The sequence below is a fragment of the Plecotus auritus genome (assembly GCF_963455305.1).
Source record: "Plecotus auritus genome assembly, chromosome: 8".
Lineage (NCBI taxonomy): Eukaryota > Metazoa > Chordata > Mammalia > Chiroptera > Vespertilionidae > Plecotus > Plecotus auritus.
In genome coordinates this window covers 108976898-108998070 of record NC_137782.1, presented here as the reverse complement: position 1 = coordinate 108998070, position 21173 = coordinate 108976898, and the positions used below count along the sequence as shown (strand labels likewise).

Below are 21173 nucleotides of genomic sequence, written 5' to 3'. Positions count from 1 at the left end.
GGATGCCCTAAGCACTCAAGAAAGCCTGGCCGCGCTGCTTGTTCTCCATTAAGCTGCTTATCTACGAAATACTTTCAAGTGCAGTCTCTTATTTCACTCTCACCCAAGCCCAGTTAGTGTTCTTATCACTGTTTCACCAACTGAAGGGCACAGAGCCCCTGTTTCACATTCTAGCTGAGCCGCAGAGTAGCTTGTGGCCTTGGGCAGGTGACCTCTACAGGCGCGCTCTCACTGGAGAAATCCTATTGCTCCTGAAGTAGCCTCCACTCCGGACCTCAGGTCCACCTGCCTGCTGCGACTCCGGGCCAGCCTGGGTGGCTCCTCTTCCCAAGGAGTGCCCTTTCTCTGCACAATGTCATTCTCTCTGGCTCTGGGGCTCTGGAACTCTGGGAGAAGCATAAAGTCCTGAAACATAAATATTCTATCAGCAAGGTGACATTTAAAATTACTACTAGGAATTTTGCATCTCTAGCAATTGGTTGGCGTGTGCCAGCCTTCTTCCTTTCAGAACCACTCTTATCATGACATCTGGGCCGCAGTATCTTCACTGGCTGGGTGTCGGGTCTGAATTGCTGTTTTTCAGAGGCTTCCATAAGCTGGGTGCTCATTACTTACACCAGTTCCATCTCTGTCTGGGCCAGCGCCCTCACTGCCCACCCAGCACCGTCCTCCACGCCCCGGCAGGTTCACACTTACTGGGTCAGCCCCTTCATCACAAACCTGCTGCTCCCGTCTTGGCTTCTTCCCCAGCCGAGGGCATTTGCCACCTTAGTGCCACTGTTCTACTCATGACCAGCAGGCATCAGGAGCGCTATACCTCTCTCTTCTTCTACAACTTCATTGAGGTAGAGTGTACATATCAAAAACTAGCCCATTTCAAGTGTGCAATTCAGTGACATGTTGTAAGTTTACAGAGTTTTGCATCACCCCAATATAGTCTTAGGAGATTTCATCACCCCAGTAAGATTCCTCATACTCATTGTATAGAAAATAACCACACACACACACACACACACACTTACTCAAACATCTAATGGTTCAACTGGATATTGCTGATATAATATTATATTGCTAAAAGCCTATTTAGGCTTTTATTACAACAAATATTTTTAACAGTCACATTTCAAGATTTGGAGACGTTTGCTGCTGTACAATAACATTTCCTGCCACAGACTTTGACGATTATATTGAATACTTTCCAAAAACATTTTATTGCTCACCTTTTCTTCTCAAGAGTTGCTTTTCCTTCCAAGTTTTCTTTTCCATGTTTACTTTAGGAATTCTTTCCATAAAGATGTGATATGGAAAATATATTTATGGCCACAGAGCTGTAGATTGCAGCATAGGGAATATCGCCAATCATATTGAGACAAATAGGTGTGGGGCCAGGGTGTACTTGAAGCAGCAGGAGGACCACTCTGTAAAGTACATGATTTTCTAGCCACTGTACTGTACAATTGAAACTAATACAGAATAATATTGAACGTATTTGAAAATAAAACAAAAAACAAAAACCTAGCAGGTAAGACAGAGAGTTAATTTTCTAAATACTCAAAATACTTTAAACAATAACATGAAAAATATATATTCTGATATCAAAGTAGGAATAGGAAAGGAATATGTCTAATACATCTGTTATACTAAAAATTAGAGATGCAATTAATGCAACAGTTCAGCATTTTTTTCTATAAAATTAACTGAGGTAAAAAATGACTTTGTATATTAAGGTATAATGGACAAATAAAATTGCCATGTATTTAAAGTGTGCATGTGATCATTTCTATATACGTCATACGTTGTGAAAGGAGTCCCACCCACCATTGCCTCCATTAATACATTCATCACTTCACATATTTACCTTTTTACTTTTATTTTTTGGTGACAACACTTAAGTTCTACTCTCTTAGTAAATTTCTGCTGTATAGTATTTACAATGCATTATTATCACCATATATTAGACCATCAGACTTAATTGACTTATAACTGGAAGTGTGTACCCTTTTACAAACCTCTTTCTATTTCCCATACCTTCCAGCCCCAGGCAACCACCTTTCTGCTGTTTCTCCACATACAGTGATGCCATACGGTATTTGTCTTTCTCCGTCTGGCATATTTTACGTAGCATGGTGTCTTCAAGGTCCATCCATGTTACTGCAAATGGCAGGTTTTTCTTTTTTAAGGCTGAATTTTATAATTTATAATGTAGATATCTCACATTTTCTTTGGGACACTTAACAGATTACCCTGGCTATTGTAATTAATGCTGCGGTGAATGCAAATATCTCATTGAGATAATGATTTAGTTCCTTTTGGATATATATCCAGAAGTGGGATTGCTGTATCATATGGTATTTCTTTTTTAAATTTCTTGAGGAACCTCCATACTGGTTTCAGTAGTTCCTTCCCATCAGCAGTGTTCAAGGGTTACCTTTTCTCCACATCTTTGCCGGCATTTGTCATCTCTTGTGTTTTGGGGTTTTTATACTAACCACCTTAACAGGTGTGAGGTGCTGTCTCATTGTGGGTTTTGTTTGCATTTCCCTGATGATGATTTTTCATATACCTGTTGGCCATCTATATGTCTTTTTTTTGAAAAATGTCTATTTAGGCCCTTGCCCATTTTTAATTGGGTTATTTGTGGGTTTTTATTGTTGCATTTATGAGTTATTTGTATATTTTTTATATTCTCACTTTACCAGATATGTGGTTGGCAAATCTCCTATCCCATAGGTTGCCTTGTCATTTTTTTATGGTTGTTTTGTTTTGTTATTTTTTGCTTTTTAGTTTAATATCCCACTTGTTTCTTTTTGCTGCCTTTGTTTTGTCAAGTCCAAAAAATCACTACCAAGGCCACTGTCAAAAAACTTATTCCCTATGTTTTCTTCTAAGAGTTTTATAATATCAGATCTTACATATTCAAGTCTTTTTTAAAATTTTTATTGTTGAAAGTATTACATATGTTCCCTATTTCCCCACATTGACCCCTTCTATCCTGCCCCCATCTCCCATTCCAAGCCTGTACCACCCTATTGTCCGTGACCATGGGTTATGCATATATGCATATAAGTTCTTTGGTTGGTCTCTTCCCACCCACCTACCCACCCCCACCTTCCCTCTGAGATTTGACAGTCTGTTCAATGCTTCTACATGTCTGGATCTATTTTGTTGATCAGTTTATTTTGTTTATTAGATTTCACATATGAGTGAGATAATGTGATACTTGTCTTTCTCTGACTGGCTTTTTCACTTAGCATAATATTCTCCCAGTCCCTCCACGCTGTCTCAAAGGGTAAGAGATCTTTTTTACTGCTGCATAGTATTCCATGGTGTAAATGTACCACAGATTTTTATCCACTCATCTGTTGTTGGGCACTTGGGTTGTTCCCAGATCTTAGCTATCGTAAATCGTGCTGCTGTGAATATAGGGGTACATATATTCTTTCTGATTGCTGTTTTGGTTTCCTTAGGATATATTCCTAGAAGTGGGATCACTGTGTCAAATACCAATTCTCTATTTAATTTTCTGAGGAAACTCATACTGTTTTCATAATGGCTGTACCAGTCTGCATTCCCACCAGCAGTGCACGAGGGTGCCCTTTTCTCCACATCCTCACCAGCACTTGTTTGTTGATTTGTTGATGACAGCCATTCTGATAGGTGTGAGGTGATACCTCATTGTCATTTTAATTTGCATCTCTCTGATGATCAGTGACTTACAGCATTTTTTCTTATGTCTCTTGGCCATCTGTATGTCCACTTTGGAGAAGTGTCTAATCAGGTCTTTTGCCCTATTTTTTTTTTTAATCCTCACCTGAGGATATTTTTCCATTGAGTTTTAGAGAGAGTGGAAACGAGAGGGAAATGCAAAGAGCAATATCAATGTGAGAGAAACACATCAATTGGTTGCCTCCTGTACAAGTCCCGACCAGGGCCCGGCTAGGGAGGAGCCTGCACCGAGGTGAGTGCCCTTGACCGGTGTCTAATCCGGGACCCTTTGATCTGTAGGCCAATGCTCTATCCACTGAGCCAAACCGGCTAGGGCCCTTTGCCCATTGTTTAATTGGATTGTTTGTCTTCCTTTTGGTAAGTGGTATGAGTTCCTTATATATTTTGGATATTAACCTTTTATCAGATGTATCATTGCCAATATGTTCTCCCATACAGTGGGCTCCCTTTTCATTTTGTTGATGGTTTCTCTTGCTGTGCAGAAACTATTATTTTGATGTAGTCCTATTTGCTTCTTTTCTCCTGTAGCTTAACCATATTGACGCTGACTGTGCTTCTTGTTTCCATAAGCCACACGGAGTGTGTTTTCCTCAAGGCAGCTCCTCAGGTGTCTGATACAGCAGCCATGCCCCTCTCATGCTTCCTTTTTGCTAAAACACTAATTAGATTCATTAGACCAGTATAGCAGCCGTGAGGAATATGGCACCTCAACCAGCACCCATTAAGGCCAGGATCGGTGTTGGTGGCTGGGGCAGCTCCATCACACACACACACACACACACACCCCAAAAAGAAAAGGAAATGCAGCAACCATGAGGACTATGAACCTGAACCTGTTACCTTTACATTTCTTTGTCCATTGTTTATTGCTTATATTCCCCACTGTTTCTCACGCTTCATACGAGTGGGACCACGGCTGCTGCATTCTGTGCTGTATCCACCTGGCACATAGAGGCTGCTCAGATATGGGTTCGCTTGAATGCCTGTCTGGATGCACTAGCAGAAACTGTGCTGATTGGCTTTGCCAAGTCATAAACTATTCAGCGTGATTGTAGACCCCTTCTCAAGACTGGGAACCATGTCTGTGTTTTGGGCGAGGATCAAAGAATGGAAACATCTGCCTGAAATTTGTGGATTGTCCATTTGCCCTTGACCCTTCCTTCTCACATTCTCCCCATGGAGACCTCTGCAAGATCAGCTGTGCTTCCTAGTTTCCAGAGTTCTTTTCTTTCTTTCCCCATTTAAAGACACACGTAGCAGTGGAGCTCAGGATCTTATCATCTGTAGACAGCATTAATGTTGTGCCTTCTTCTTTTATCTTTGTTCTTTCAGAATATTCTTCCCCAAAGGGTAATCTCTTCATCAAGCTCTCCTAACTCCGTCTTTTTAAATGCCTTTTCTTCTAATAAAAATAGTTGTCATCCTATTTTTATTTTGGCCCTAACTTTTCTTTTCTTGCAGACCTATGAACTTCGGGGGAAAATCATTAATCTTTTACTTCAACTTTTTAAGGATATTTTAACCTTATAGTTAAAAAAACAACAACAAACAAACATTGTTTCTTCTCCAAAGCTAACCAGCTTCCCTGCTCCCCTGCAGCCTCTGGATGTGGCTGTCCAGATCTGGAGTCCTTCCGTCTCCTGTAAAGTCATCCTGTCTTTCGTGAAAGTTCATCCTTCAGACTAGAAGCCATCCCTGCTAGACTAGGGGAAGGCCGTTCTGTGGTTCATAAATCACCTCACACACCTCTTGTCCATCCGGGCCTGCCTTCCTCTGCACCTGCCCAGGTGCTAAGTCCTGTCACCATGGCATAGCTCTCCTCCTCCACATGCACACGTCCCCATGGCCCCTTCAGGCCACCTGAGAAGAGCTCGCTCGCAGGCCAGCGGACTCACTAGCTGCCCTAACTGTTGCCCTGGGGTAGCCTAGAGGCTTAAAGGCAAAGCTTCTAAGCGCTTGAGAACCCAGTGACCAGCTTACCAGTCACCTTCCCATTTAAGAAAAACCCCCAACACTGAGATGGCCCTGCCGCCCCCTGCGCCCTGGAGCGCCAGACGCAGAGGGAGTTAGGGAAGCAAGTTACTGCCTAATAAGCACTCTTGCATCGTGCCTTGTATCTGACTATGAATAATTAACTAGTTAAATATTAAATAATTAACTGAGTGAAGTGGATGAAAAAACAAACTCATAAACGTCTTCTCCTATGTTCATGCGTCCCCTCCCTCCCAAGGCCCATGCCAAACGCTGCCAACACTAATTACAAAGGTAGTCCAACAGCAGTGACTACGTTCCGTGGGGCGCCTACTTTGTGCCAGACGTATGCTGGGTACCTGCATCGTTACCACCAATCCTGCCGGAGAGGGTTATTGACTCCAAGTTCCAGATGCGGACCCCAGTAATCAGAAAAGTGCAGCGGCCCAGGGTCATTCTGCAGGTCCGTGGCAGGGTCACCGTTAAACAAGGTTTCTCAGGCGCCAGCTCCAGGCCTGGTCTGTTCTGTCACTCTGCTTCTCTGTCATTGAGATGTGGATTTTGTCAAATGCACATTTCCACATTATCTTCTGTGGAAAAGAGTTCGGGTTGTGGGGGGTGAGGATAAACATGGCCAAGAATGTAATTCTCTACCCCCTCTCCTTCTGGCCTGCACAGCCTTCCTCTCTGCCCAAATGAACCATCTTTATCCTGAGGTGCCTATGAGATAGCAGTCTGGTTATTGTGAGCCGGAGCTCCTCCCAGAACTCATTGTAATTTACGTGTCTTTTTGGAGGGCCAGTTTCTGGGGTTTGTGCTACTACTGAAAGGTGTTACGGAGATCAGAAATAGGTGGCATCATTAATAACATGGCCTTTCTCATGAACTTGTCAGAAATTTAGCCTACTTCCTATAAACCTAGACTTAATAAGATTTAGTTTCAGAAATGATCTGGCCCAGCCCCAGATTCAGAACTTGGGAAATCCTCTTCCTACCCCTCAGAGGCTTTATTCTTTTTTTAAACCTCTTTTTTAAAATGAGACCCCTTCACGCTCCTCCCCAGGAGCCATGCGGTTTGCAGGAAAATAGCAGTGTCCGCGTGCTGCCGGGAACCAGGGTGGCAAGTCGCCTGGGGAGCAGGAGGCGTCGTTCCCCCAGCTGTTCGCTCAGTGCCAACCTCCTTTAAATCCTGAAAGCCCGATGTACTGGTAGATTTGACTATTTCTAACATTTTGACACAATATTCAGTTCCAGAAACAATACACAAACTAAAGAAGGGGAATTACAGTGTGTTTGAAACACAGAATTAAAATGAACCTGAACGCCAGGTGGTTCTAAACATTGATTTGAGGGATGTGTAGTTTTTATTGTTCCAAAAGGTCCCCAGTGAGCAGATGGGTCAGGGATGCAGTGAACACAGAGCGGCAGGAGCTGAGACAAGTCCCACCATCTCCCTGCCCAAAAGACGCTGGAAGGGAGTAACACTATCTAGAACAGGACGTCTTGAGTGGAGTCCTTTCAGAGGGGCAGTGGAACCAACTTCAGCCCATGCTCTTAGCCCTTTCCAAGGAGAGTGCCGAGTTCACGGGGAGCTGGAGGCAGGGAGGGGAGGGCGACTCTGGTGCACGGAATGTATTCTCTTACAATGAATAACACTCCTCACATGTGAAGGAAATGAAAAGACAAACACGGAGTGGCCTCGGCTTTTGGAGAACTGAAAGTCTCCAGGACAAGGGAGCGCAGTGAGGCTTGGGTCTGGAGGCTCCCCTCCGCACTCCTTCCTGCCAGATGCTCCCCTTCCTGCCAGATGCTCCCCTTCCTGCCTTAAGCCCGCGGGGTCCCAGGGTTATCTATGCACACGCACTTCTGGCTTCTTGTCTTCCTCAGTCTGTGAAAGCCGACTTGAAAGCTGCTTTGTAAATTGATTCCATTAATCTTTACCTCTGAGGAGCCCCTTCCATTATATCCATTGGGGATCAGCCTGATTGAAAGCAGGGGATGGCGAGAAGTTTAAAAAGCTCCCTCGAGTGGTGAATTAGATTAGTTGGGGTTCCCATCTGAGGTTTTCCATCCGGGGATGTCCACGACAGCAGAAAAGACTATCGAGCTGCTGGATAGTCCCTTCTCGGGTCAACTTTGGTTCAGATTGGACATATTCCTGGGCTTTCCGTTTGAAGAAATGAGATTTTGCTGTGATTTTTGGTAATGGTGTTGCTACAGGTTTTTATTGGTTACTTGCTTATTTGTAACTTTAGCAGCCTAAATTATGCTATGAAAAATAGATTTTTTAAAAATCTTAGTAAGGAAGGCAGTTTTTTTTCCAACAGTTACTGTTTTTCCAAAATCTTTTGTTAAGTAATGTTCTCATCAAAATAATGGGCCCGGATACACTATATTACTATTATTTTTCAAACTATGGATCCTCCTCCCATAGTAACAGAATGAGATAATCTTGGACTTTTGTTGATTTAGGCACAGACATAGAGGTTTTGACTGTGATCCTTTTCTGAGCCCAGATCTGCCCCGCTTTGACATCTGGCCTTGTCCCGGTGAAAGGCCGGGACGGGTTGACGATTAGAACGGGCGCTCTCATCTCCATAGTGTTTCTCCCACTTCATCTGCTCCAGGGCTGGGCTCGGCCTCCCAGGAGCAGGCCCGCAGCGCTCTCCCCATCACCAGACCCACGGCCCTGTGCGTGGCGACATTTAAGGGACAGGCCGTGTAATAAAAAGGCCCATGTTCTGTCGTTGGCAGCACTTGTCTGATCAGAGTGTCATAACACGGATAATGGGCGTGAGAGCTGAAATGCTGAGTGGTTTTCTGATATGGAAACTCAAAGCAAAAAGCTCCACTGCACACAGGAAAACAGACTGGCACTTGACGTTTCATTCCAGGTACAGAATTAAGCCATGTTTTATTTAGAAAAAGGTAAGTTTCCGAGACAGAGAATCCTGGGGTTAGCTGGGCTCATTTGCCAGGCCTGGGTCTCCTCTCCGGCAGACCCCTGCCTCCGCAGCCACACTGAAGCATAGCTGCAAGAAGCAATTTCATCTCCTCAACCCTGGCTCCAGTCATGTGTGTTTGGTGGAATGAGTGTAATGCACTGTTGCCATCATTTGACAGTACAAAAAGAGAACCTGGAGAGATTCAATGAATTTCTGTTCTTGAACCCATTGTGCTAAGCCTTTGGGAGCTGCAGGAGTTCCCCACCCTCAAAGAGGTTATAAGCTCGCAGGGGTTAAAGAGTGTATGATCTGACAGTGGAGACATACAAAAAGACAATTTGCAGCTCAGGTAGCATGTAGATATTAAATACGTGGCACAAATCGTGTGTAACGGAGAGTGAAGTGTGTAACCCTAGCTGAGGATAGAACTGGTCACTGAGCTTCCTAAAGAGGTAAGTCAAGTTAGAATAACAGGAAAAGAAAACGAAAAATGTCAGGACAGGAAAACCTAGGGCAGGACAAGCGGAATGGATGTTAACCCCCAGGCTCGGGGAGGACTGTGCAGGAGAGGAACGGGCAGTGACACTGCACCCAGAGGGAATGAGCAGTGACACTGTGCCCAGAGGGGACTGGGCAGTGACACTGTGCCCAGAGGGGAACGGGCAGTGGCACCGCACCAGGAGGGGAACGGGCAGTGACACTGCACCCAGAGGGAATGAGCAGTGACACTGTGCCCAGAGGGGACTGGGCAGTGACACTGTGCCCAGAGGGGAATGGGCAGTGACACCGCACCAGGAGGGGAACGGCAGTGGCACCGCACCAGGAGGGGAACGGGCAGTGGCACCGCACCAGGAGGGGAACGGGCAGTGGCACCGCACCAGGAGGGGAACGGGCAGTGGCACCGCACCAGGAGGGGAACGGGCAGTGACACTGCACCAGGAGGGGAACGGGCAGTGACACTGTGCCCAGAGGGGAACGGGCAGAGACACTGCACCAGGAGGGGAACGGGCAGAGACACTGCACCAGGAGGGGAACGGGCAGTGGCACCGCACCAGGAGGGGAATGGGCAGTGACACCGCACCAGGAGGGGAACGGCAGTGGCACCGCACCAGGAGGGGAACGGGCAGAGACACTGCACCAGGAGGGGAACGGGCAGTGGCACCGCACCAGGAGGGGAATGGGCAGTGACACCGCACCAGGAGGGGAACGGCAGTGGCACCGCACCAGGAGGGGAACGGGCAGTAACACTGCACCAGGAGGGGAACGGGCAGTGACACTGTGCCCAGAGGGGAACGGGCAGTGACACTGTGCCCAGAGGGGAACGGGCAGAGACACTGCACCAGGAGGGGAATGGGCAGTGACACTGCACCAGGAAGGGAAGGGGCAGTGACACTGTGTTCTTGATGGCACCCTGTAACAAAGCACCTTCAATGTTCGAGCAGGGTCACTGGGAGCTTCTGAGCAAGTGCATCATAGTAACGATTTTTGAGAAAACACTTCCATGGTCTTGGCTGGGTTTGGTGGCTATTGCTGAGATAGGTGGCCATGGCTTGGACCCATGGCCGAGATCCGTGGCAGTGGCTGATATCGGTGGCTGAGGCCGGGGTCGGTGGCCATGGCTGAGATCCGTGGCCGTGGGGAAGCATCAATAGGAAAAGAGACCTGGGAAAATGTTTTTCCATTTACTGTTTTTAGTAGGAAAATTAAAATATTTTTACATTTTTTCTTGTTTAACCTATCTGCAAGCTAAATGTACTTTGCAGATCTTCATAGCTGTACATTTTGAACTCTAAGATTATATTTCAGGCTAAAATTCAATTTTTGTTTCTCCTCTTTTTAAATAACAAAGAGCTACATTGCTTAGTTCATGGGTGTCCTACGTTTCAACCACTTGTCCTAAGACAGGCTGATGCAGGAGACATCACAGTAAGTGGGTAGTTGCATGGAGGGAGAGGGGCTTGTGCAAAAGAAGCAGTCTACTCGCCTTGAAACTATGGCTGTTGGGGACTCATGGTTTGTCTTGCTCTGCAATAGACATGAGGATGGGGACCTGGTACGTGCCCCATGGTGTTTGAAAATTGGGGGATGGAGAAAAGCTGGACAGTTAATGAGATGCAGTATTCTCTACTCTTATCATTTAACCATCTGTTCTTACATTTAGGAGAAAAAGGAATGTGTTGGCTATAAAGAGACTTGGCATTTTACGTCTGTCTAAGAAATAGGAAGACGCCCTGAAATATGTCCCTTGGGTAACAAGACATCTGCTGAGGCTGGGACTGTGAGGCTGTGTGAACACAGATATGTTGGTTCTGAATCTCATCAGTCGGCTCCAAACTGAGGACCTCTCCATGCTGGAGAATGGGGGTGGCCTCAATCCTACGTGACAAGAAAATAAAAAGGAAGGAAGACAGACAGGCAGGTCAGAGAAGAAATAGAGGGGTTTGCAAGATCAGGACTTTGGAATACTTGGCTTTAAACATCCTATTTCTCGTCCTGTCTTACCTGTGGTCCAGGATGAGACAAACGGGCACCTAAGTGGAGGAAATAGGAGTGAAGCAGTAATGAAGGGAGGGATGAGGCTGGGAGGTCCAGAGCATGGGCGGGGTGGGGAATGGCGCATGGGATTGGTGGCCTTGCAGTAAAATAACATTCTTACCCTGTGTAGTGAGGCAAACTAAGGGAAGTTTTGGCAGTTATGAAATTTCCCCTTCAATTACATACTAAGTCACTACCAGAAAATGATATAAATTAAACACCTTCTCATCAAATCTTATCTCACTGACTACAATTATTATGTCAGAATTCCAGTCCCTTGAGAAAACTTAGGGACATTTTCTCCATTGGAAAATACATTTCATACTTAAAAACCATAATAAACTCTTTAAATAACTTCATGTTTTAGCAATATGTAGTTTGAATTAATAATTGCTAGCTTATTTATAGACTGCATTTGCATAATATCCTCATTCTTCTGTAAAAACACTTTTCCATATAGTCTTCTATCCCCAGACTCTCAACATCTAAAGCTCAGAGAGAAATTTGATTTCTTATTTTAGAGACAAGAATTCTGAAACTAAGCTTGATATTAATCAGTGCTGTCTTTTATTGAATGATTAAACATAAGAGAACCATGCTATGCTCTTTATATGTATTATCTCATTTAATGCTCATGATTAAACCATGAGTTAGTTAGCAACTCTATTTGCTCTGGTTCTAAGATTCCACGAATTGAGATCGGATTGATTCGAAAGTCTATGCTTTAAAATCACTACAAGTTACTGACAATGTGACTTACTCAAGCTCAGTGAGCTAGTAAGTGACAGAAGAGGAAATACTGGTAGAAATAGTCTATTGGCCCTTACTTTTTCCAGGCAACCCTAATGGAGAATTTTAATATAGTGGATAATCAGCCTTAAAAAGTCATTGCACATTCATTAAAATCAAATATTTAATTAGTTCATATAAATAATTATGTATTTTTGGAAATTCTAATAGATTTAAGTGTTTCAAGCAACCCTATTGTCTTTATTATTCCTTCATATATGATATGCTGGTTTCCTTCTCATGCTCTAATTAGGTTGGAAACAACATGGAAATACTTAGAATTAAAGCAGTGTTAGTGAGCAGTTGTGTATTGAAATATGGGCATTTAGTTCAAGTCAACAAGTTAATTTTGAGCACTTAGTCTGTAAGGTTTTTCATCTACATAGACGAGTAAACACTGTCCCTCTGAAGAAATGTTCAGTTCATCTTTAAAGGTTATGTTTAATAAACATAAATATTCTTGAAAGAAATTATTAGGATTCCTTCTTGGGGGTTACGTTTAGTAAGACTGAATACTCTTGAGAGAGATTATTAGGATTCCTGAGAATTGTTTTTATTCTGCATTGGGGGAGAAAGCAAAATGGTTGGGCGCAGATAGAGGTGTATGCTTATAAAACTAAACACAGGAAAGGAACCTAAGAGTTACAACCAGAGGGAGAAATAGTGCTTTGGAGGAGCATAAGAAGGGGACTGTCATATCACTTTGGGTTAGAAGGGGAATCAGCTGAGGCCCATGACATAAGTGATGTTTCAGAGGAGCCCTAATGGGTGGATAGAAATCCAAAAGGCATTTGGGGTAGGGCAGTCACATGCACAGCAGGCAGTGTAAGTCAAAGCAGAGACTGTTGTTTTCTTATCCTTTGTGTGTGTGTGTAGATTAATAAAAGGCGCCAGGCTGACACCCGGGACCTGATCGCAGAAGGTCTTGAATACCATTGTCCTTGAGGTAGATGCAGGAGAGTGAGAAGCAAACACTGGACTGGGAGGAAGGAGACATGCATGAACACTTCAGCGGTGACGTTTGTGAAATGGGTGAACTTGGGCAAATCACTTAATCTTTTTGTGCCTTCACTTCCTCGCCTCCAGTGTGGATATAATAGTGATTACTTTAAAGGTTGGGTGTAAATGGGAAGGCTTGTGTGGACGTGTTCTGAAACTGTAGTACAACAGGAGGCACCGATGCCATTATAGTTGCCATCGTTGTTGTACATGTGATGGTAGATGAATGAATTGTAGATGGGGTGCTTTCCGTTTCGGTCTGCACCTTAGGAGAAATAGGTTGACAGAAGTGTGGAGGATGGCTTCATCATAAGTGAAGAAGGAGAACCAATCAGGAAGCTCCTGAAGTAATAAGGTGCGATTAGTTGGTAGTTCAGGTAACCAGAAAGAAAGGTACATTGCAGAGACACTGTTTAATTTTCTGTTCATTGAAAAATGGACTGAATACCCACTGTGTTCCTGGACACAGTCTTCACAAGAGGCAACAGGGATAGAGACACAGAGTAGGGTGTGCAGATACTTGAGGAGTGAGGTGAGAGGCAAGAAGGGGTCACTGAGTCTTCCTGTGCTTCCCATTGGCGAAACCTTGGAACCAGCAGAATGGAGAAGGGACACCTCAGATCATAGGAGCTTAACCCACCTATGGTACGTGTGTGGGCGGGAGATGATGGAGGGTCAGTGATCCTTCCAAGGAGGCGTGAATGCACTCCCTCTCCCCTGCTCCCTGTGTGGGTCTATACCACCTGACATGCTGGGGGAGGAGACTTGCCCAGGGAAAGAAGGCACAAGACCATCCCCAAGAAACTCTCACTCCAAACACCTGACAGAACCACCCCCAACCAAGGGAACTGAGAACACGTCTTCACCTAAAGAGAGTTTCTCACATCTCTTACACTGGACCAACTGCTCCTATGCTTGCTTGGGTTTGGAAGTGGATGTAAATCAAGCAATAGGGTTCAGAGTCTCTGTAAACTCTAAGTCAGTTTCTGGTCATCAGAAATTGATTCAGTTTAATCCACAGTCACTTAGTGAACGCAGATATCTTCCAGGAGATGGGCTGCCGAGGAATGCTGGAAGTGCCCAGGGGACCCTGCCCTCTCAGCTTCGTGAAAGTGCATGTCAGAAAGCATGCAGCAGACCATTGCATGTTGAACTAAAGCTGTCTTCTTAATACTGTTATAAGAATCACAACACGCTCTCTCTTTGGGTCATGTGTGTGATTTGTGTCTTCACTTCTCCATGAATGACATTTTTATGAAGAGAAAAGTGATGTAGGGGGCTTATTGGAAACTCATACTAATATGAGTTTTAATAAAATAAACAACTCCTACAATACTGATTCCTAAAGTTGAAAGTGCGTTATGCAGTCCTTCAGAAACACCCTGTGAATTTTGTGGGATCAGGTCCCAGAGAAACAGCCCCCCTGTGTATGGCATTTTCCATGGAACTTTTACCACCGTGTTGTCCCTTTACTTGGGAGCTTAATTGAAGTGAAAATAGGACAGCCTTGTAGGTCAACTTAAAGTATAAAGGGGACTTGAGGCTAGCCACGAAACCAAGAATTTGGTAAAATTATGAGGAGAATTCATAGAAATGGGTTTCATATTTGTTTAAATCCCTCTCATTCCCTTTCATCTCTCGCTCATTTCTTACTCCTCCATGCTTTACCATAATGGCAGCTTCAGATGCTACCGACTTGAAATGCTCTCTGTACTAATGTTGTTTGGTTTTCTTCCCTGTAGGAGATGACCTGGCTTCCACCACTTTCTGCTATTCAGCCGCCTGGCAAGGTGGAACCGAGCAAATTTTCATTTCCAAATAAGGTGAGATCTTGTGTCACTCAGGAACAGCCTGCTGTCTTCACGCAGAATTTTCCAGGGACAGTGGGATTTTCCTTTATTGTCTTTTCCTTTGAAAATATTCCTGCCAGAGGCATATGGATCTGATTTTCAACATTTTTCAAACGTATATTTATTCATCAAAGGGGAAAATCAAGATTGCAATTTTACACCTACACTTCCATACTTAAAGCAAAATGTGATGCATATTATGTGTCATTTTATCTAAAACATTTGTGAAGTTGCTTCTTACAATAATGTTATACATTCAGTGTGATTGCTTACTTTTTCCTTGAAAGCTGTTTAAATTAATAATGAATCTTAAAATCAATGTCTTAGAATTGAGGGCAGGTAGTATTTAATTCTTCTTAGATATCTTTTATAAAGCATAAAATATTATCTAGGACTTTAAAAGAAAAATTTACATATTTTCTAAAGACAAGTACACAAAATGAATAGCCACAAAATATATTTTAAGTTATGCATGAGTCTAATATGTTTTGTTTGAATACAACATATAACTTCATACTCATTATAAAGGTGAAATTATGCAACTAGAAGGAGCGAAATATGAAAGTTTCCAGTACCCTCGTCCAGATTTTATTTCCCTACCCAGGGACTACATACAAGCAAGAATTTGATGTGTAACATTCCAGTCATTCTTTATGTGCATTATATATACATAAATGTGCATATGAAGTTTTTAAAACTCATAAATGGTATAGTACTAAAAGCATTTTTTCTAAGGGTTGAAATTTTTCCAGATACCCACAATACATAAATATCCTTGCTAAGTAGTCATATCAACTTTCTCTAGTGGATTATTGAAATAATTATTTATTGTAATCATCACAATGATAAATTCCATTCTAAGAGTTTTTTTTCCTTTTCTTAACAAAATGTATTTGGAGAGCTTGCCAAGTGAATATATATTTTCTTCATTCTTCTTAACAACAGCCAAGTATTTCCTAGTATGAATTGGCTATAATTTATTGAATCAAACTCCTTTTGATAGACATTCGGTTGTTTATGGTTGGTTATTATCACAAATTCTGTTTCAACAAATAGTGTTTGGCAGGTGCCTCTTTGAATGTCCCCAGTACTGATGCCGGAGCAGGAACAGTGGTGCTGGAGGCATCTGAAGCCGTAATTCCTCTCGACTGCATTTCCAGAGTACTTTGTTGTGCATCTTTGCCAGCGTTTAATATTATCTGAAATTTTATCCTTGTTTCTGGGTGGAAATTTGCTGTCTCATTGTTTTCATTTGCATTTCTCTAATTTCTTCTGAGTTTAACAATGGACTATTTTTCCTTTGCAACTTACCCATTCATAGTCATTGCCCATTCATATCACATTTTAAAAAATGATTTGTTAGGAACTTCTTATTGCTTATTCATGTGTCTATTATATATGATACAACTATTGTCTTGTAACTTGATTTATGTACCTTTTATACTAGCAAAGTGTTTAATTTTTGTCAGAGATTTTTAAAAATCTTCCCTGCACCAATATTCTAACCATGTTCTCTATTTTATTCTAAGTCTTTTATAGTTTTGGTTTTAGGTTTAAAAAAATGTTGTGAATGGTATAACATAGAATTCTAGTTGTATTCTTATAAATGGCTAGTAAATTATTATAACACTGTTAATAAAATTAGCTCATATTCCCCCCACTATTTTAAAATACCATATTTATCAGCAATTAAATTTCTCATAAATACATAGATTTGTTTCAGGAGTATCTATTCTGTTTTTTCAGTGTATTTACTTCTTTCCCAATAACTCATTGTTTAAATCAAATGTTGACAAACTTTTTCTGTCAAGGCTCAGGATATAAATAGTTTAAACTTTGCAGACAATATATAAATGAATGACTGTAGCTATGTTCAAATAAAATTTTATTTACATAAACAGGTGACAGCATCTATAATAATAAAAGCGTAATATGCTATTTAGACTGAACGTCCTTCCAGACGACCTTCCGGACGAAGATGGGGCTATGAGGGAAGCTCGGGTCCCAGGTGCCAGAGGGAAGCCAGTGCTGGCAGCCAGGGAAAGGAAGGCCTACTCTTGCATGAATTTTGTGCATCAGGCCTCTAGTAATACATAAAGAACTATTATAATTCAACAATAAAAGAATAGCTCATTTTAAGAATGGGCAAAGGATTTACATAGACATTTTTCCAAACAAGAGCTACAAATGGCTAGTAATTATATGAAAAGATACTATCACTATTAATCAAAATCACAGTGAGAAAATGAGTCAGACCTACTTAAATAACTAAAAGCAAAGACAGACAGTGACCAGTGTTAGCAAGGGTGTAGAAAAATTGGAAACCTGCTCTCAGTTGCTGGTGGGATCATAAAATGTTGCAGCCTCTTTGGAAAACATTTAGGCAATTTCTTCAACACTGCATTATCCTATGAACCAGCAAGTCCACTCCTAGATATACACCCAAAGAATGAAAACACATATTTATACAAAACTTACACATGCACATTTGTAGCAGCATTAATCATAATCCTGTATAATAAAGAGGTAATATGCAAATGGTCGTTATGCCGTGACAGGTAACGACTGATTACCAGAAGGGCGGGGCAGCGAGCTATGAGCGGGGGAGAGCTACAGTGGCGGTGGGTGGGGCGGCCATGTGAGACAAGCGGCAGTGAGCTACTCGCGCACAGATTCGTGCACAGGGCCACTAGTAGCCAATAAGTGGAAACAACCCAAATGTCCACCAGCTGATGAATAGATACACATGAGTAACATATCCTTACAATGGAATACTTTTCAGCATAAAAAGGAATAAAATGGTGTCACCTAATACAATGTGGATGAACCTTAAAAATGTTAAGTGAAAGTCACAAACAACCACATACTATATTATATGATTTCATATATTTGAAATGTCCAGAATAGGCAAATATAGCGAGACAGAGAATTAGATTAGTGGTTTCTTGAAGCTCCGAGGTAGGGAGGTGGGGTTGAATGTTGGCTAAAGGGTAAAGGATTTTTGTTTTGAATTGATAATAATATTTTAAAATTTATTATGGTCATAAACTCTGAATATGCTAAAAAGCATTAAATTGTTTAAGATAAAACAAATCAAAGGCTGGGCTATACTTAGCCTATGGGCTATAATTGGCTGACTCCTACTTTAAGTTATTCATGATTTTGGGCCTATTTATACATACATGTGGTCAGGCCAGTATCCGTTTTTATTATCCAAAAGTCCTGCCTATTGTACATTTTTCTCTTCCAGATCAATTTAAGAGTCCTCTTGATGACCTGTTGTTCCTTAAAAAAAAATCTTCTTGGAATTTTGTTTAGTTTCTAACTAAATTTAAGAAAGTATATCCATCCCTAACCAGTTTGGCTCAGTGGATAGAGCGTCGGCCTGCGGACTGAAAGGTCCCAAGTTCGATTCCAGTCAAGGGCATGTACCTTGGTTTCGGGCACATCCCCATTAGGGGGTGTGCAGGAGGCAGCTGATCTATGTTTCTTCTCTCATCCATGTTTCTAACTCACTCTCCCTCTCCCTTCCTCTCTGTAAAAAAGCAATAAAATATATTTTTAAAAAGAAAAGTATATCCATCTGACAATATCATCTTCCTGTCTAAGATTTTGGACTATCTCTGCACTTCTTTTCATACTTTCTTGCATGTTCTTTGGTAAACATTCTGTTCTCGTAGGTCTTTCACATTGGCTCTGTGGGTTATTCTCAGACATTTAATGATATTTGCTTACTTTTGTATTTCAATGAGCTTTTTTAAAAGTTTTTATGTTTTAATTAGTCCTCACTGGTGTGAAGGAAATTCACTGGATTTTACACATCTAGTTCCTGAATTCCTTCTGGCTCTGGTGGGTTTTTGGTGAGCTTATATTTTTCTAGTAGGGGACAATAGAATGCATAGCAAGGAGGAGGTGAATGCTGATGGTGACTAGGAATGGATGACTTTTCAGTAGAGAGCTTAAGGAAGACCTTTTGGAGGAAGCGGCATTTGAGCAACTCCCTGAAGCAGGTGAGGGAGCAGGTCATGCAGACGGGGGACAGAGAGTTCCACAGAGATGGAAGAGAAGGGAAGGGCCCCCCGAGGCAGGGGCATACCTGGATTTTGGAGGCACCGCAGGGCCAGTGGGGCCAGGGCAGAGCCAATGGGCACGGAGAGCAACTGACAGAGAGGTACCCATAGCATGGGGCTGTCAGGACACTGGGAATATCAGATTGGGCCTACTTGGGTAATCCAGAATAATCTCCCATCTCACAGTCATCATTTAATCCCAGCTGCAAAGCCCCTTTTGCCATGAGAAGTAACATGTTCACAGGGTCGGGGAATGAGGATACAGACATCTTTGGGGGGCCCTTGTTTTGCCTACTGCAAAGACTGTCATTAATTTTGACACATCTGTACCCCTTCCATTCTGTATCTCAACTAATTAGTGTTCTGTCAGCTGGAGACTTGCATTTCCTTAATTAGATAGATTATTAACATTTGAGATTATCACTGTATTGCTATCATGAAGGAGCTAGAGTTGTTCATAAAATTTGAGGGGCGGGGCGGTCGCCCGAGACCGCGGCTGGGCTGACGCCCCCTCAGGAGCCACCATGTTGGTGATACCCCCCGGACTGAGCGAGGAGGAGGAGGCTCTGCAGAAGAAATTCAACAAACTGAAGAAAAAAGAAAAAGGCATTGCTGGCTCTGAAGAAGCAAAGTAGCAGCAGCATAGCCAGCCAAGGCGGTGTGAAACGCTCGCTGTCAGAGCAGCCCGTGGTGGACACAGCCACCGCAACGGAGCAGGCGAAGCAGCTGGTGAAGTCAGGAGCCATCAGTGCCATCAAGGCTGAGACCAAGAACTCGGGCTTCAAGCGTTCTCGAACCCTAGAGGGAAAGTTAAAAGACCCTGAGAAGGGACCGGTCCCCACTTTCCAGCCATTCCAGGGGAGCATCTCTGCTGATGACGATCTGCAGGAGTCGTCCAGACATCCCCAAAGGAAATCTCTGTATGAGAGCTTTGTGTCTTCCAGTGACCGGCTTCGGGACCTGGGGCCAGATGGGGAGGAGACAGAGGGCCCAGGGTCTGGTGATGGCCCTCCTCGAAGCTTTGAATGGGGCTACGAAGAACGTGGTAACGCCCGCTCCTCAGTCTCCCCTCCCTGAAGCCACAGCGGGGACCGCAGTCGTGAACGGAACCGGGACAGAGAACAGGACCGGGACAGAGAACGAGAACGGGACAGAGACCGGGAACAGGACAGAGATCGGGACCGAGACCGAGAGGGCCCTTTCCGCAGGTCAGACTCGTTCCCTGAACGCCGGGCCCCTCGGAAGGGGAACACTCTCTACGTGTATGGGGAAGACATGACGCCCACCCTTCTCCGAGGGGCCTTCTCCCCCTTTGGAAACATCATTGACCTCTCCATGGACCCACCCAGAAACTGTGCCTTCGTCACCTATGAAAAGATGGAGTCAGCAGATCAGGCCGTTGCTGAGCTCAACGGGACCCAGGTGGAGTCCGTGCAGCTCAAAGTCAGCATTGCCCGCAAACAGCCCATGCTGGATGCCGCCACCACCGGCAAGTCTGTCTGGGGCTCCCTCGCCGTCCAGAACAGTCCTAAGGGTTGCCATCGGGACAAAAGGACCCAGATTGTCTACAACGACGATGTCTACAAGGAAAACCTGGTGGATGGCTTCTAGGTGGCGGAGCTGAACTGCTTGTGCCCCGCCTGCCCCGACACTGATCTCAGTAAAGCACTGAGGTGGAAGCTCAAAAAAAAAAAAAAAAAAAAAAAATTTGAGGGGCAAAAATTTCCTAAATGAGCAACAAATAATTAAATTAAGCCCTTATTAAGATTAAAGGGGCAACTTGACCTCACCAGGAAAGTTGATTTAACTGCATTCTGAGTTGGCCGCACCACTAAATTAACTAGCTAAATACTTCCGAGAATTTCCCCCATTTGTCCAGGTATTGAAGGACATAACACCCAGTGAGGTCAGTTGTTACTGAATGTGGGTATTTCTCCTATTCTCTGAACACTTCATCTGGAGTCACTGTTCACTGGACAAATGCTACCAGACATGTCTGCCTCATTCTTCAAATCTCAAGAGTAATTGAATTGGGTAAAGAAAAGAATGTGTGACTTCTTTAAATTGGCTGCCATTATCAGGTATTTCCACAAAGGTGGGGGGAAGAATTTGCTTTGCCCTTTTCCCTTAATTTCTGTAGCAGTCTCCAAAGTTGTGAAATGCAAATAAAGAACTGAAAATTGTAGAATTTTCCCATCCTCAGAAGGCATACGGGCAAACCTAATGACATTTCACAACCATGTCACAGAGCGATGGGTGCTGAGTCCGGGGATCAGCCCTGGCCTGAG

The 21173-nt window shown here is 43.4% G+C and overlaps 2 protein-coding genes across 8 annotated transcripts in view; both read left to right on the top strand.

The window, feature by feature from the left end:
- AFF3 (ALF transcription elongation factor 3) overlaps positions 1-21173 on the top strand; it is a 559583-nt gene that overhangs the window by 344552 nt on the left and 193858 nt on the right. For all 7 annotated transcript variants that reach the window (XM_080683054.1, XM_080683052.1, XM_080683058.1 and 4 more), the window contains one exon: positions 14708-14788. In XM_080683054.1, the coding sequence (XP_080539180.1) occupies positions 14708-14788 (81 nt within the window). The remainder of the gene's footprint in view (positions 1-14707; positions 14789-21173) is intronic.
- On the top strand, positions 19307-20563 carry LOC308255522 (negative elongation factor E-like). Its single transcript, XM_080683059.1, is given in 3 exon segments — positions 19307-19478; positions 19480-19959; positions 19963-20563. Coding segments are annotated over 3 exon segments (1083 nt in total). The 5' UTR covers positions 19307-19409; the 3' UTR covers positions 20497-20563.